Source organism: Patagioenas fasciata, chromosome 10 (genome assembly GCF_037038585.1).
Source record: "Patagioenas fasciata isolate bPatFas1 chromosome 10, bPatFas1.hap1, whole genome shotgun sequence".
Lineage (NCBI taxonomy): Eukaryota > Metazoa > Chordata > Aves > Columbiformes > Columbidae > Patagioenas > Patagioenas fasciata.
The window spans coordinates 4,371,362-4,388,822 of NC_092529.1; the positions used below are offsets into that span (position 1 = coordinate 4,371,362).

Genomic DNA, 17,461 nt, shown 5'->3' on the forward strand with positions numbered 1-17,461 from the left:
GGCAGAGGAGTGAGGGCTTCCAAAAGGACAAAATCTTGGTGTTTCAAGGTGCTGGTAGCAGTGGAAGAACTCAAAACCAAGAGCGATGGCATCTGGGCAGTGGTGTAGGGACAATACCTGAGAAATGTTTGATATGGAGTGGGGTGGGTGGTAGGAGGGCTGCATGACAGGCAGTCACAATTACCATGTAGGAGGATGCTGTGGACCTGCAGTAGCTGCCTGGATGGACAGAACAGGGTGGCTCTTAAAAAATTGTGATTTAGAAAAATGCCACAAGACATCAATACAGTCGGGACATAAAGAACATAATGTGGAGAGGGGGTGGGATCCTGCCACCAGCAGGGGAAGGAGCGGGGAGGCACGAACACACATTCACAGCAGTTTCCCACCCATCTGCACCTGGTCTAAGTTAAACTTCCTCCATATCGCCCACCTCATCTGCAGCTGGAATTGAAGACACGAGTCACTTTTAAAACCTGGTTCCACGTGCACTGCAAGCCATAATGTGTATGGCAGGGTCAGGCTTAGGGGATGATCCCTAAACTATTCCAGTTTCTGGATTTGACACAGAGGAGGGGAGAATGTTAGCAGGAGAGCCAGCACCAACTCCAGGAAAGTCCAAGAGCTCTGCAGACTTGGCATAAGGCATCTCCATATTAATCCACATGACAGCGCTCACACTCTTTGCTCAAAAAAGGACCAGCATAGGACAAATCAGATGACTTTCATACCTTGCCAGAGCCTCCTCTAAGAACCTTTTGCAGCATTTGTCTACAACGACATGATCCATCCACCTCTGATACCTTTGGTGCGTTTAAATCTCCCACAATTTTACACGAGGAGCGCAGTTCCCCTCGCACAGGGTGCCCTTCTCCAAGGCTGTGGCAGGGGAAGGTGGTGATGAGCACATGGCAATCAGCAGTCCTGCAGCTGTGGAATAAAACCCACGCTGCAAATGGCCCAGGAGGTTGTTTGCACAGCAAACCACATCAGGCTTAAATGAGATGTTCTACTTGGAGAGGGAACATTTGAAATCTCTTCCACGCTATGATTTCCAGAGCATGGCAGGGTCTCTGAAATAACATATTGACACAGAAGATCCATGCTCATGCAGTGCTTCCCCCTTCCATCCTCTTTCACTGGGAGAAAACACAGTGTCATTTGGCACTAGCACTTTCCTCCTTGCGTGATGCCACCAAGGCACCAGAAATTGCCCCTCACTTTGAGTCCTGCCATGCAATACCTGTTTTGTAAAACACTTCCAAGAATAATCCATATACTTGATTAACGCAAGTGGGGAACCTCTTTGCAATCTAGTGCCAGTCTGGAAGGCATTCAGGCACTGCTGGAAACCCATTTAACGTGGCACTGGCAGCTCGTTGTGAGACGTCAGGTCCGTAATGCTTCTGCTTTTTAAACTCAGTTTTGATCCCTTGCCAACTACAGTAACTTAGTTTTCAATTCACCAGCCCAGGATCCCAGGGGCTGCCAGAAACTTTGTGGGGGCTCCCCGCCGTGCTGGAAGGAACACCATCCGGCACTATCCTGCAAATTTCCTCTCAACTACAGACAGGACTGATCAGCGCAGATGGTGCCACAAGGGGAGATTATTAGCTCCTCAACGGGATTTAATTTTGATCCTTGATAAGTGTTTAAAATGAGAACTCCCAGAGTGCAATTACCCATTGTTATGGGTTCAAGGAGAAATTGCTGCTCCGAAAAAAGGCAAGTCCCCAAGAACTATCTATCAAGGTAAGCAATAAGGGGCTTTGACCAACACCTCTATAAATCTACTGCTGCTATTATAGACGCACACAGAGAGATGTAAAAGCGAACTGGTTAAGCAGGAACTGGTCCTTCAAGACACAGTCTTTAAGAATGATAACAGCCTTGTATTCCTTCTATTGGCATATAAGCTTGAATTTCGCTGCTCAAAGCATCCCAGGGCAGGAAGATCACACCTGAATTTTGCGCTTGCCATTGAGATGCCCTGAGCTGGGGTCATTGGACATATTGGCTCTTAGGAGTGAGGACTCAGCCTCTCTCCATCAGGGCTGCAGTACAGTGGCAACGTGCAGTATATACCCTAAAAAATTGCTGAATGATGAAGCAATGGCAAAAGGGTCCTGTTTCCTCCACATCCCCTATGACACACCAAACCAAACCTGTGACTGGGCCAATTAATGATCAGAAGCCAAAATCAAGCCCCAGGCTTTATTAGGAAGGAGACGAGCTGTCCAGAGCAGCCCATCCAAAGCTGCTGGCAGACAAAGCCCAGCACCACCAGCAGCAAACGTACCCCAGTTCTCCACTTCCTCTTCAGCTCCTGGGGCTGTTTCTGCACGGGAAGGTTTATCTCACACACAAATGTGCTGTGACTGACTAAATAGCAAAACAAACTTAGTCATATGTGGGAAATACGAAGCTTGCCAGATACTGCCACTCTCCCTCCCAACCCGGTGAGCTCGGATGTGGCAACGCTTCTTCCCTTTCTCCTTTGCTGCTGTTTTCCTCTTTGTGGGTGTCATCACTGCCCAGGAATCAGTCCTTTCCCAGCTCCCTGTAACCACCAGCAACAGCTCCACACCAGACTATTTGCAGCAGTAATGTACCACTCACCGAGATTGGTCACTACCACTGCCTTGCTGATAGATGCACCAAATGGGTGGCTTGGGGGGGTTTTGCCCACTTCAGGAGTAGCCAGGTAAAGTATAATGGATGTTTTGGAGCAGGAGCTGATCCCCACCTTTACCTGGGATGCTTTGCCTCCTGGAGACCAAGGCTGAGTCCATCCCGCCGGAGTCCTTGCTCCCCTTCGAGTAAGGGCCATCATCTGCAAGCAAAACCAACACAGAAGCTGAAATTAGTACCAAAAAGCAATGAACAACACAACCAGAGCGCTACAAAGAGTTTGTCCTGGTGACTCCAGAATTGGGATCACATCTATATCACAGACTATAGGCGAGAAAAAGCAATAGCAGCTCTGGCTTTGCACTGCACCATGTGGGCTATCTCACTTTTTAGAGAGGGAGGGAAAGAAACAAGAAGGCAATAACATTATCTGATTTATTCCTCTTGGAGCTAATCCATTAGGAGAGGAAAAAAAATTCCCTTACTCCTGTAATTATGTGGAACAGCTGAGGACAGAGAAAGCTGTGGCATTAGTCTCACAATTTTTAAGTCTGTCATTATGCTTGTGAAGAAACTTACGGTCTTTGGAAATGGAGTTATACATCAGGACACTAACAGGGCACTAAATCACTATACTTGAACAAAATTGCTTATTCTTATAGATCCCATTATTTCAAAGTCACATTTTCCTGCTGCTCTTCCAGCCTCTGCACAATATAGAGAGCACCTTCTCTTAAGTGATTTAAAAAAAGAAAGTCAAAGGAAAGAGAAAATAGTATTAAGCACTATAAATGCACCATCCAGCATAGGTTAAAATTTTAAATTAAAAGTATTACAACATCTTTGTATTTGCGTGTTGGAAGACTCCTACACGGCATAGAGGTTATCTGCAGAGAAGGGAGCATGCTTCTACAGATTTCATTGCCATCCATCTAACATGTCTATTTTTATGGCATTTCCTAAAAAGCTGACGCTTTTCCAATCAATATTTTCCAGTAACCATGTAGTATAAATAACTCCCATTCTCAGTGACCACGTTCCTGGATTGCCCTTCCCAAGTTTTCAGTAACTGTGAAGGTTTAGAAGTTGCGCATGATGGTATAAATATGGTTCACTGAAAATCTTATCAATTTATTCCTGTTCACAGCGCTTATTTACATTTAAGTTACAGAGAAAAGTTTTTGTCTCTCTGCATGCAAAGGGAACAACGACCTTAGTTCAGCCCAATTCAAGACACTGGTCTGATGGTATAAATTTAATCACATGGGTTACACTTAACCACTACGAGATGAATTTTGCTCAAGGGTCTGAACATTTTTTAAAGTAAAATGAAATAAGGTTCGCCCCCCCCCAAAAAATCTAGTTTTAATTCCTGCACTTTCAATGCACAAAAGAGTTTCAGCTGAAAAATAAGCACCATTTAGCTTTTCAGGCCAAATTTTGCAGCCCACAGAAGGACAATGCAGATGTCCAGACCCTGGACTCTTCTCCTGCATCACTTTGAATGCTTCTCCATTGCCACTAAACTGAAGATTGCTCATGAAGCAAGAACTGGCACTTGGCACTACACCATCACCAAGCTATGCCAAGCCGTTGCTGCCAAAACACATTGAACCTTAATAACCAAGCAGCCAGGACCTCTGCGAAACAGGGGGAAAAAAGCTTTGACTTTCAAAAAATAAAGGGAAGAACATGCTGGATCAAACAGCACTGCCCTGACCGCAGAGATCTCACAGCGTTACTCAATGCTGACAGTGAAAACAGCAGCACTTGGCTACAGAATTACAGCAAGCACCACAGTGAGCCATTGATTTCAGATAGGTGCTGGAACAGCCTGGCATCAGCTCTAAGAGTAAGAGACTTGAAAATAAAATTTGCCTTTTTCACAACAAAGGTTCTTAGGGTGATGGGGAAGCCAGGGTCAAGGTTAATCTGGGCTTAATGACTATGGAAATAAGTTTAATTTACTTGGGACAGTTTAGCTCCAGCATGCCATCTCTTCTTCAGTTCTTCAGTAGCTGTTTGATAATTATGAAGATTCAGAGCTTTCAATCTCTGCCACTGTTGACCACATTCATCTTCATTTCTCTCTTGGAAAGGTTTTCCCTAATATCCTGCCTTACCCTCTCTCTGTCACCCCAGGCCATACAGAACTGCAAAGTCTGAAAACAGGGATGGTTTGGGAGTACAAAGCAAGGTGGTGTTTCCCAGGGGAGCTGCAGGACAATACTGATCCCACTACTCCTTGCCCACATTACTCAGCCCAGCAGCTACAACCTCCTAAATGCAGCAGCACGTTGAAGGAGGAATCCCAAACCCAAACTCAGGATACCCTGCGTGAGATGAATCTGCAAAAGGCACCTGCAAAACACCCTGAGACATCCAGGGCTGGATCCTCTCAATGTCACCAGAGCATCAGTGTCACACTGGATAGTGAGGACCACCCCAGCGTGCAGCCGCCTTCCACACGACAACACCGCTGCCGGCTCTGACCCCAGGTTCACGCGCCCAGGGCAGCAACGCTCTGCCGCAGACGGGATCCCTGCATTCCCGGGAAACCACGCAAGACGGTTTGAAGCCAGCTCCATAATCTGCTGGCAAAGTAAAGCAGTCAACCATCTGCTTCACATAAACACACCGCCCTGGACCAGACGGCCACCAGCACCCTTCTGTGCTTCATTTCCCCAGCGCAGCCCCAATCACGACTGATATGAAACCGCAGTTTGCTAACGCTTACCCTCCCCACCCCACTAGCTGTTGGCAAACGTGTCCTGGCTACCATGTCGGGAAGCAGGTTACCTGTGCATTAACAACAGCTTCTTCCACCAGCCAAAGGCCAAAAGCAGCGACTCGAGCTGCTTTTGGCAGTTAGCAACGTGTCCCCCAGCACCGTCCTGCGCTGCTTCAGTGACAGCCCTATCAGCCAGCAAATAATTAGTACGGCATGCCCCCTCCTCTCATTGCTTTTCCCTACCCAACTCAGTTGATTATGCAAAAAATGTTTGGTTATTTTCGCTCATTATCTGGCTAAAACGTTTGAACAGGAAAGGAAGCTGCCACATGCCGCCTGCCGAGGTGTGAATTGGCATTTGCTTGCATTCGCATCCCTGCTGCGCCGCTCTTTGTTCATTTTCAGCCGATTTCCTGCTCTGCCACTCAAGCCGGTATTAATGGAGTCACATTTTTCGGAGTTGTTGATTGGTTTTGTTGTTTTTTTCTGGGGGTGGTGCTTTGTTTTTTTAAAAAATGAATTCCCTCTCTTTGTTCTCTTAGTCATTTCTCCTGCCTAGCGCAGCATCGGTTCAGACGTGAGACTGGTAACCAGCCTGATTGCTTAGTTGGCCCAAATCACAGCCCCAACCCAAGCACTGAAAATTCATGAGCCCCTCTACTCCCTAAAATTGGGAAAATAACCTCGGTGGGTTTTTTTAAAGCCAGTGTGGGTTCTTTTTTGCGAGCAATCAGTGCTGGAGCCATTAGAGGTATATTTTTCAAGCTTCTTCTCTCACGCCAAGTGGTCCGAAAATTTTCCAAAGAAAAAACATGGTGTAATTGATGATTTTCAAATAGTGCTGTTAATGCTGGCTCTAGATCTCTCAGAAAAGCTCGCCAAGAACACAAAACGCTCAATAAAACCACGAGTGCAACACTTTGCATATATTGATGCCATGGGAATCTGTGACAATATAGAAAAGGTCCCGTAAGTTCTCTGAGAACAGTTTTTCCCGTTTCAATCTGTTGCTAACACCGTGGAGAGAAGAGCTCCCGAGTCCCTGCCCCTACACACACGGCACTGAGGTCCCATCTCATTCCCTCAAAAACAAATCAGACAGATGAAGGAGGAAGAAAAACATCTCCTTGCTTTAGCTGAAGTACCAGGGGCAGGAAGAAGGGAAGGTCTGGGCAAACTCCCAACACCTCATGGTGCTGCAATGGTGCAACCTGTCACCTCCAGCCAGGGCACTGTGCGTTTTACGCTGTCCCTGGTTAATCAGGATTGTGCCAGTAGCATCCAGGTTTCCAGGCAAGACAACCCAGGAGCTAAAGAGGCATTGGAGGCACCGTCCCCTTGACAGACAGCATGGAAAGTGGCTCAGGTTTTCCCAGGAAGGATGAAATGGGGGAAGAGGTCAGCAAAATACAGGTATTTCCCAGGAACTTGCGCCTAAATAGAAGAAAATTGGCAGATTGAGTCTTTCTCTGCCTCCTCCTCAAGGGAAACCCCAGATGGGATTCAGGGCAGCACAGCGAGGAGCTACGGCCACAACTGTGAAAGAGATGGCGCAAAATAAAAATAAAATTCAGTTTTAAAAGAGAGAGAGGAAGGTGAGGGGACATTTGAACTATTTCATTGCCTGCTCTTGCTTTACTCAGGTGTTTCATTTTTTGTTGCCGTTGTTTTTTATTGGTGGTGGTGTTGTGGGGGTTTCTGTTGTTTAGTATTTGTTTGTTCTGGTTTTGTTTTGGTTTTTTTGCTTTGGGTTTTTTTGTTTGGTTTGTATATAGGGGGTGTTTGTGGGTTTTTTTTGTCAGTTTGGGTTTTTTGTTTGTTGGTTTGGTTTTTGTTCCATTTTGTTTTCCATTCCCTGTCTCAGCACCTCACCACTAAGTGTATTGCCTGGGAAACCAGTGTCCCCAGCTGCCAGGTGCAGCCATCCTCCCCTCCCCGTCCAGATCAGACTGGGAGGTACCAGACAGGCAGTGACAGCAGCAAGGAGAACAAAAACTGGCCAGAGATGAGTCTCTCGGTGGTTAATCAGCATGGGGTTGTATAGCCAGCGCTCTGCTGCTTCCCTCATACATTCCGTTTGGCACCTCAGCTCCAGGGACAGCCATAAAAAGGTCCTGTCACCTGCTCGGCCACCAGCACCACCACTTCTTCCTGCTTTTTCACCACTTAATGTTCTGGACATTCTCTACTTCTGCCCCCTGCTTTAGGGTAGAAGACGAGAAAGGGGAAGAGGTAACAGTTGTCAATAACTGAAATGCAAACAGGAAGGGAATCAACCCAGTTAACTGGGGGCGTGGGGAGAAGTGGATCTGTGCAATGTCCCCATGCTCTGTCCTTCTGAGAGCCATTTCCATGTGTTTGGGTTGGGTTTTGTTGCTTTTTTGGATTAAGAACTAGGAAACCAACAGAAAAGACAAGTTGTTCCACAAGCAGCAGAACCTGGTCTCCCAGTTCCCCATGGCTGTGTCCGATGTGGATTCTCTTAGGTCTAATAGTAAGGTTGAATTTACCTCCTCGCTCCTTCTAACTGAGGGTACAAACAGGAATCCCCACTGTAACCAAGATGCTTGTTTGCCCATTAATCACCCAGCTGGTTGATCTGCAGGGATCAGCTGTATACACTTAAATAAACCGTAACTCCTAAGAGATCCACAGCTTCCCTAAATCAGGGATCCCTGGGCTTCCCAAACTGTTTGACCCATTTGTTGAACTCTCACCAAGGTTGACTTGCTGCCTGAGACACCCCGGCTTTCAGAGAGCCAGTGGGGACAGCCTGGGCCAAATTCTCTCTCTGTAGCAACCAGCAGCAAAATCAATCTCAATACCACCATGACTTTTCTTAGTGAAATTCCCAAGGGGATGTGAGCACAGGCACAAGGATCTCCTGACATCAGTTCGGTCTCAAGCCAACCTCTGGTTAGAAAAAAGCTTACTCAGAAAGAGCACTGATTTAGGAGTTCATTATCCTTGCCTGTGGGGGGGCGTGGGGGGGAAAGAAGGGTTTTTTATTTCATTTAGAAGAGTTATTAGTCTATGTTATTAACAGAGATCACCTCTTAATGAAAATCGGCATTGGCTAAATAAGATTCTGCGACAATTAGACTTGCTGTCTGCAAGTTGCTCGGATTCCTAGATTGCTTTAAGACAGTTCCTGCAGAGAAAGTGCATTAATCTTGTGAGAAGACCAAGAGGTAAAAACCTCCTATTTGTTTAATGGAAAAAAAAGGCAGTTGGAGACAGTTATTTTGCCATAGGGTAATTGCACTCCTTGTTTAGAGAAATAAATACTAAAACAGCATCAAGAACCAAAAAGCTGCTCATGGCAAGGCAAGCTGGCATTTTTTGCTAGAATAAAAGCGCAAGGTTGGAAGCAGGAACCCAAATGACTAAAACTAAGTGTGATTTGATCTGTTTTGAGGAGAGTTATCTCTGTAGGTCAAGGAAAGAGCAGTCGGGGTATGTGAGGGTAGGTCAGGCAGCCAATGATGCTTCAAACAGCAGCTGCCTCAGGGCTACGGTCTCCAGGACTTGGGATTTTAAAGATATCTGGGTGCCTGAAGATGCAGACGTGTACTTCAAAAACAGGCTATAACCATCTATCTGTATCTTTAGGCACCTAATCACCTTTAAAAAGTTGTTGTATTACTAGAAGGAGAGGAAGGGAAAAAGATAGATTCATGTGCAGCTGTTCTGAATCTCAAATTGGTGTTTAGCTCCCAAATTACACAGCCCCCCGTTGTTGGATGGGGACAGTAATGTGAGGCTTCCCACCTCTCTCCAGGCTGGTGCTCCGTGTGGCATCACACCTGGTGGCATTTTATGCACCAGTAATGGATTTGGGTTTGATTACAAGGATCTACACAACCAAACCTCCAGGGATCTACAGAACCAAACCTGCGGCACATCCCCCAAAAGGAGGTTTGGGTTATTTTACACCCTCGCAGCAGGTCGGAGATGGCTGCATCAGCCATCAGCAGCAGCCTCCCATCTTCAAAGCACTCAGCCTTTAACACAAGAGACAAGAAGATCCAGAGAGGCTGGGACAGGAAACCAAAAAAGCCCATTTGGAATACTGCTACGAACAGATTGCATGATTTTCCTGAAACTACTTAATCACGGAGTCCACCACAGCCCAAGAGCTCCTTCCATATCTTCGCTTCAGGCAAGACTGTTTCTCCATGAAGATCCCACCTCCCTTGAGCCTTCCTCAGCAGGTGGCTTAAGTTTTCTTCTGCTCAACTAAATCCAAAGCTCCTTAGGCCCTTTTGTACATGAGTTCATTAAGCCCAATACAGATGTTCGGTTCTTTTCCCATCTCCAGAAATGCAATGTTCCAGCTCTGCATCAGAAAAGTTAAAGAAATAAAGACATTGAAGCCAAACAAATGGATGAAAACATCTGCCAGTAACCTCCAGACTGTTTTTCCCAGAATACTGCAAAAGTTGAGCTACGGTTCATGATCCTGCCCTACATAAAACTGGCCCAAGCGTACAATAACAAATACACTAAATCCTCAGGCAAAGCAGCCTGTGCTCCTGCAAAGTGCCCAAAAACAAGGAGAAAAAAAAGTCACTTTTGCTTTGTGATTCTGCAGCACAATTTCATTGTCATGACATTGACTGTTTTGCTCGCTGCATACAAAAAAAATCCCCGGCCTTTAAAAGGCCCAGGGTTTTCTGGCTTTCTGTTCTCCAGAAGGTGGAGTGGGGCATTGGGGTTATGTGGGTGAAAAACCTAGCGCCCATCACAGATCTCATCTCCACCCCCATCAGCACAGGGCACCCTCCTATGGCAGCCTCCCAGACCTAAGCAGGGCTTGAAACTCTTCTTTGCACCAGGAAGATTCTTTAAAAAAATTCCCTTTACCAGTGAGCTCAGATTGGAATGGACCAAGTTATACTAGGAACAGCCCCTCCCTATTTTCATAAATACACGCACCAGTAAGTTTGTGGTACAAATGGCAGAGGCTGTTGTGAAGAGGAGCCTCATATTTTTCCCTTCACTGGCGACAAACCCCCTCACCACATATTCATGTGTTACACAGAAGACGAGGGCTTGTGGGAATGTTTTCTCTTTGAGGTTACTCCAAGAGGAAGTTGTACCTCTTAACTTGCTCTCCCTGACACACACAACGTGAAATGGATCTCCCCACACCCTCCACATCTCCCCTTCTTTTCTTCTAAAGTTTGTATTCATTTATCCACCAGCCCTTCTAAGGCATGTGTAATTTCATAACCACCTGCTGCATTTTTCACAGGAAACAGATCTATAAAAGATACAACAGCCTATTGTTCAACAGAAAACTCCATGCTTTGTTCTTGTGTTTATTATTTTTTTAATAAGAAACCAAAATTACTTTTAAAGGAACAATTTGTTTCGAGTAACCATTTTCAACCAGAAATGATGTAGATAGTTATTTACGTAGCAGTAGCCTTTATGAGACCAAGATAAGAGCCAGAACATGCCTCTGTTAGCGAGCAGGTTGACTTCCAAGGGATACCAGAGCATATTTCTTCCCCTTTGCAAACCTTCAGCAAATACATAACATTGATAGAAGATTCCTACTTCTTATGGAGAAGTGAAGAGAGTTTCAGCTTTTAGTAAATGAGCAGAAGATCTAATTTTGTGTGTGTGCACACACAAAGCCCATTTGAGTTGGCTCTGCAGATAAGCCAGGCTATGGAAAGATTTAATTCACACATCAACTTTCACAGGATATTAAATACTTTCCAAGGACTGATCTAAGTCCCATCTGATAAGAATAAAAGCTGGACCCGGCTTGCAATGCCAAAATCTGGTACCCCTCATGCTTTCTTTAAATACATGACGTTCCATAAAAAAGCATAAAAGGGGAAGAAATGAAACGGAGACGATTTAAGAATCTGCAGTCATGTCTTTAATATACCTGAGACATTGCTACAATGCACTGTCTGTCACCGTTATTGCTTTGGAAGCCAGTGCAGAGGAACTCTTACTTATCTAATCGGCGCATCTGAGGGAGCGTGCGATAAAGGACCTGGAAGCAGTTCTTAATTTCCACTCAAGCTGTACTGAGAGATAGAAGGAAAAAAATATTTGAAAAAGTCACTAAAATTTTTTTCTTAAATTCAGCTCCACTTTTTTCCTTGTTTTTCTGTGAAAATGAACTTCCTGTGCTGTCTATACATCCATCCATCTACCATCCGTTTGCATCTCTGGAAACCAGTGGCCAGTATCCATCAACCTGGGGGGAGAGAGAGCTGCCTGGAACAGGGTTATAGGCCTGTAACGTTCATTAAAATTGAGGTTTGAGTAGGAAATACCCAAATTATTGCTCTCTGCAAAGCAAAGAGCTGCTGTGCAAACCAGCTCTCGACCAGCTTCACCACTTGTGTTTCTTCACATGGTAGCGAGAACAAGGGATATTGGTTGCAATACTGTTAAAAATAAGGGTTCTTTTGCTCTTCTGCTCACAAAAGAGTGCAGTATGTTCTTCTGAAGTAATCTGTGATTTCTTTTCTTTCTTTAGTTTAAAAATATCAGGGACAACTCTTTTCCCATTCTGGTGAGGATATGCTTTTGTGCATTAAGTTAGGCTTATTAATCGCTGCTTGAAGATAGCATAGCATAGCATAGTCTTCAGCACAAAAAGCCTTTCCCAAACAAAACCCAAACATCTTCACTTCTATGCACCTCTCCCAAAGCATCCTCTAAAAATATCAATACCAAAAAGGTCTCTTTTCACTCACTGAGCCCTCTCCAGTTCACTTTTCTTCAGCACTCCCCAGATAGATTTGAATTTCTAGTGTTAAAGAATAAAGAGAGAAAGGGAGAGAGACTTCCCGCAATCCCTCTCACCCTCCCAGGCATTTTCAGACAGCTTCCTCAGTTTATATTTAGGAACGACCCGGTTATAGGGGAAACCACACGGCTCCTCACCCTCTTACAGATCACATTTGCCCACACGCTTTATTTGCAGTAATTTCGTACACGAGGGACACGAATAGTGCAGAAACAAAGTCAATGAGATTATTACTTCTCCATAGTTCTAGTGCCCGAAATGATGTTATTGAAGTTACATTTTCCAGTCAATCTGGCAATTTCCCTCATTAAGCAGTGTAGCCTGTACTTGGGAGAGCCTAACAATAAGCTAGGAAGATGAAATATTGCTGACATACTGACTGTGTTGTCTGAAGAAACTACCTTTCAAGAGTAAAAACTAAAGAGGAATAAAATACATTTTCAGACTGATCTCTCATGACAGTTATCCAAGTGAGCAATTGTAACGTGGTGAGAAATAGCCGATAAAGTCTAACGCCATTCCCAGGGAAGAATGTCTCTCTAGATACAAATGGGTTTATTCATCTACGCAACAGGCAGCAGTAAATCCTAGCGGGCAAGGGAATACAATTTTCCCTTTTAACTCCACGCAAGCTTCCAAACTTTCTCTTGAATATGGAGATGGAGAAGAGAAGCAAAGCAGCCTGCTGAATAAGAAAAGGCAGCTCTGTTGTGGCTTTTAAATCAAATTAAATTAAATACTGTCAGTTTATTAGACTTCAGCACTCAAATCACTGCTGCCACCTAAACCTAGTGGCCACTATTACCTGCTCATTTAAAAACAGTCAAAAACCAAAAACAAGCTCTCCCAAGACCATGCATCAAATTTTAGCACTTCTGCTAAACTTACAGCATGCAATGCAGAAAGCAACTAAGAATGGTAAACCAGTCTTAAGGAAACCTACTAGAAAAGATAACTCCCTAGATGAAGGGCTGGGGAAAACCTCTTTGTACATTGAATCGCATCCTGCGTCCCTGCTGACCTCCAGGAGCAGCACCGGTCTGGCAAGGGCAACCCCTGCACCAGCAAGATTTAACAAGGGGAGCCCAGCAGGGCTGCTCAAGGAAGGTCACCCCATCACTCATCCAGGTTGGCACCTTCTCTCTGCCCCCAATTACAAACCTGCTCTTGCTCAGGGAAAAGGCCCAGAAAATGAAATGAGGAATCAAATCTGGGAGATACACTGTGCCAGGTCAAGAGGTGGCCGAGATTGATACAGGTCCACGCGTGATGTGAATCAATCTCAGTGCCGACTGCAGTGAGAAAATCCATGCAAACCACAAGAAAACAAACTCAACAAAACAGCAACAACAAAAAAAGAGCACATCAGGCAACAGAAGAGATGCACTTCAGTGCAGTAACATTTAATAAAAGCATGAGCCAGGGATCAAGGGGTGAAGCAAGAAAACAGATTTATATAAAACCTAAAGAATGCCATCAGCACCTGTATAAAAAAGTCAGACTATGAGAAGGGGATATCAAAGCTGTCCACAACCTCGTTTCGCTGCTGCACTGATCTTGTCTCAACTAGGCTACAGCTGTGAAAGGAGTTAGAAAAATCAGAGCAGTTTGGTGACCGAGGACAACCCCGGGTACCTGTAGCTGGCACAGGGCTCAGGGGCTTTGCTGACTGCGGGGACAGAATAAACCAGCCTGACCCAGCAGAGAGCAGATGTACCAAGTCCCCAGCCTTCTTCTGAGTGTGTGTGGGGCTGTATCTCCCATGGCTTCTTCCATCATCCCATGGCCCAATGCACCAACGTATCTCACAGCCAGGGTCACCAGCGACATTGCAACGGGAAAATCCCCCAGCGGGACCCCCAGCTCGAAATGCAGCCCCCAAAGTTTGGGAACCCCTTTTAGGAGGACTGCAAAGCCAGCTAGTTCTGCTGGAAGATGGCATTGCATGAGAAGACATTCAATACAGTAGGTTGCAAATCAGGTGCTTTATACCGGATTTGCACTGCATTCTGATGCGAAGTGCTTAAAAAACAGTGGGAGTCAAGAAATCAGGAAGAAGTTCCAGACAGCATTAACTATTTTAAAAGAAAGATTTCTGGCACCCCATTTAGACTTGTTTCCAGCTTATCCACGCAGCTCCGTTAAACCTTACTAAGACTTAATTCCCGTAAATGTGATTCTCCCCTCAGTGTTCAGCTAAGTAGCAATGTTTCAAAAAAAGTAAATACCAAGTCGTGGGAGTTGGATTATTCATTCATGTGGTAAAAGCCATTATATATGAATATATACAGACGTTCCCACTTCATGACTGTCTAAACACATGTAGATTTTAGACTCTGACACACAAACCATCTATTATGTAATGGCCCGTGTACATGGCTGGGCTGCTTTTATCCTCAGCTGTGTCAGGAGGATTCACAGGAGCTATGTGAGAGATGGAATAAGCTTATAGTTAAAAGACTAAAGAAAGTTTAAGCAAGAACTTTACTTAAAATGAAAGGAAGGAAGGAGGGAGAAGGAGAGAAATATCAAAGAGCTGGGGAATATCAGATTTAGCAGGACAACAAGATGAAATAAAGTTTTAAAGCTCAAAGTTATTTGATGTTGGAACTGGTGTGGTCTGACTCCATCAAACCTGCTGTTAAAAATTTCCTTGAGTTGCCCATTAAATCTTGCTTCCAACAAGCTCTGCTCCTGGTTTTGCCCCACTTCTTGCTTCCCATCAAGCCTTGGCTGCAAGCTCTGCCAACATCCCACCCTCCTAACAGGTGTCCAAAGATCAGCACAGCACCACCCTGATGAAAGCAAACATCTGTTTAGTATGAAAGGTGGATAAGACCCCACTCCAGCAGATTTATTAATGCACTCTGCGTGTTTTATGTAGCTGCCTTCATGCAAATGGTTGTGCTGGTTTCCAGTTGCTTCACATTACATGGGTGATGCAACACGGGTGAAGAACTCAATCTCAACTATGGCCAGCACAATATTTCCCAAAAGGCACAGAAACTCATGGTGAAAATGGCTAAAAGTATTAATGATTTAGTGAGAGCCCGAGCTCTCCTGAGCATCACAAAAAGCCAGAGGGACTCACTTACGGCAGACTCATACCCAAGACTGGGAAAAAGTCATTTTTGCATTTTCCTTAGGCAGATACGTGCTTTCCCTTTGAACAAGGAAGGGGTTCCAGTTGAATGTGGAAGAAACAGTGCAGGAAACCCCCAAGACCTGCACCCCCAGGCCCAGCATGTTTATATCTGAATAAGAGCATTCATCTGAAAATACCCAACACACATCTAAAAAGATGCAGCTGGGAGTTTTACAGCTTTATAAAGGATAGGAAGCAGCGATGAACTCGGGGAAAATTCAGGTGTAGTTAAAGACCGCAGAGTCTTGGGGAGAGAGGGGACCGGAGCGAAGCGTTTCTCCACTCAGGAGCACAGGCCATTAAGCGTAATGCTGCACATTACGCTTCCCAAATACCCACTTCATTTTGATTCAACAAGGCACTTGCGCTAATAAAAATTAAAACCAGCAGATTCTGTCGAGTGTGTAATAGATGCGTGGAAGAGCAGCACGTGCAGGTATTTCTAAAATTAACTACGAATACTAAACCTGACAACTTTTCAGACCTCAGGAAGCCTGGGGAATGCTGCAGCCACTCGATGTGTTCACTTTGCAGGGTGCTGTGCGGGTACCTGCCCAGGGTCCTCAGGATTAGCACGGGGAACAACCCCACACCAAGCATCTCCCATTTCTACCGTGCTAACGTCTAGATGGAGTCTGGATGTCTCCAGGAGCAGATATTGCCAAGTACTTACCTCTTGCACTGCCTGCCAGAACCAAAGGAAGCTGCCAAGTAATACATCCCCACCAGTTTTGCACAAGTGTGAATGTCTATGGGTCTATACTGGTGTGAGAGAGCTGAGATTGCACACAGGGGGACGAGACCGGAGAGATAGGCTCCGTGAATGTTACATACAGCAGATCCATTTAATGATTAAACACACATGACTGTTTACAAAAGGCAGTGTCACATAAATCTGCTAGGACCTAATTGCCTATTATAGCTCACGGTACTGCTCAAGTTGGCTGCTGAATGATAAAGGGACTTTTAGAAAGGAGAGAAAAGCAGCAGAGCTCTGCTCGCTCACCTCCAGCACAGCCTCCAGAACGTTTTGTTCTCCAGTTCCTGCAAGGTGAACATTTATCCTCCTCTAAGCAATGGGGTCCCTCTGCTCAGCTCACATAAGTAGGAAGGCAGGGGGTAAATTGAAATAGAAAGGGGAAGGGGAGTTGCTTTGATTCTTTTTAAAGTTGTTGTTATTATTATTAATAACCGACTTCTCTTTGTTTCTTCATTCCTCTTGCCCAGCCTCACAAATCACAGCAGCTCTCTGGACTGTTCCTGGAGCCAGCCCGGAGCTGGGTGACGTTTGCCACCATCTCCACAGCAGCGGCCGCCTTGCACAGCCCAGCTCCAGCAGCAAAGACAGCGGAACATCAGGGAAAAGGGCCCCCTGGTACCAGCACGGGCAGGCAGGGAGCCGTGGCCCGCAGGGTAAAAGCTGGTTTGGGAACAAAATAGGAAGTAATGAGTGATGTGTGCACTCCGTCTCTGAGCTCTTCTAACTTTACCCTGATTTTAACTCCACAGGTACAAGCTTTACAAGTCACCTAGGCTGTCTGATCCAGATCTATATGTACCTAAGCATCTTCCCACTGATTTCTGTGGATTTGAAGCATATCTCTATGGCCGTACATCCCAGGATCCTGTCTGGCCATTTCCACCTCATACACAAACACGAGGCTTCATTACAAACTGCAGAGGAGTCAGCTGAGGACGAACCTGCAGAGAATCTGCCCCGAGATCCCCCCAGCACCCAGGGGGCTGCTGGGCTGCAGGTTCAAGGAAATTCGCAGCATGAGCAACACAGCTCAGTGTTTCATACACATTAGGTTAAAAAGGAAGTGCACTACGCTATTGAAAAAAAAAACCTTTAGCAAAACATGTGCATTCAACTTATGCCAAGAGCTCAATCCTACCCAAACGGTGCTGCATTCCACAAAGAAATTACCCTCTATAAATCACTGGGGCAGGAGCAGGCCGTATCCCTCACCATCAGGCTGAACCATCCACAGCAGTAATGACCCCGTACGGATCAGCCATTGTGCTGACGGTGGGAAAGGAGAGGATCTCCACCGAGACCTCGTAGAGAAGCAGATTTACTCCCGGGACAGCTGCACCGAGGCTGGTGGAGCAACAGTGGGGACCTGTTAGAGCTTTGACTCAGACCGTCATCATTCGTACGGTCGTGCAC

The 17,461-nt window shown here is 45.5% G+C and overlaps 1 protein-coding gene across 9 annotated transcripts in view; it reads right to left on the reverse strand.

Moving 5' to 3' along the window:
- GRIP2 (glutamate receptor interacting protein 2) overlaps window positions 1-17,461 on the reverse strand; it is a 260,711-nt gene that overhangs the window by 55,641 nt on the left and 187,609 nt on the right. For 5 of the 9 annotated variants that reach the window (XM_071812943.1, XM_071812946.1, XM_071812945.1 and 2 more), the window contains exon 2: window positions 2,747-2,833. In XM_071812943.1, coding sequence (XP_071669044.1) covers window positions 2,747-2,833 — 87 coding nt within the window. Of the gene's footprint in view, window positions 1-2,746; window positions 2,834-16,294; window positions 16,363-17,461 lie in introns of those variants that run through there. The other 4 variants (XM_071812948.1, XM_071812944.1, XM_065845675.2 and 1 more) reach the window with 2 other exon arrangements.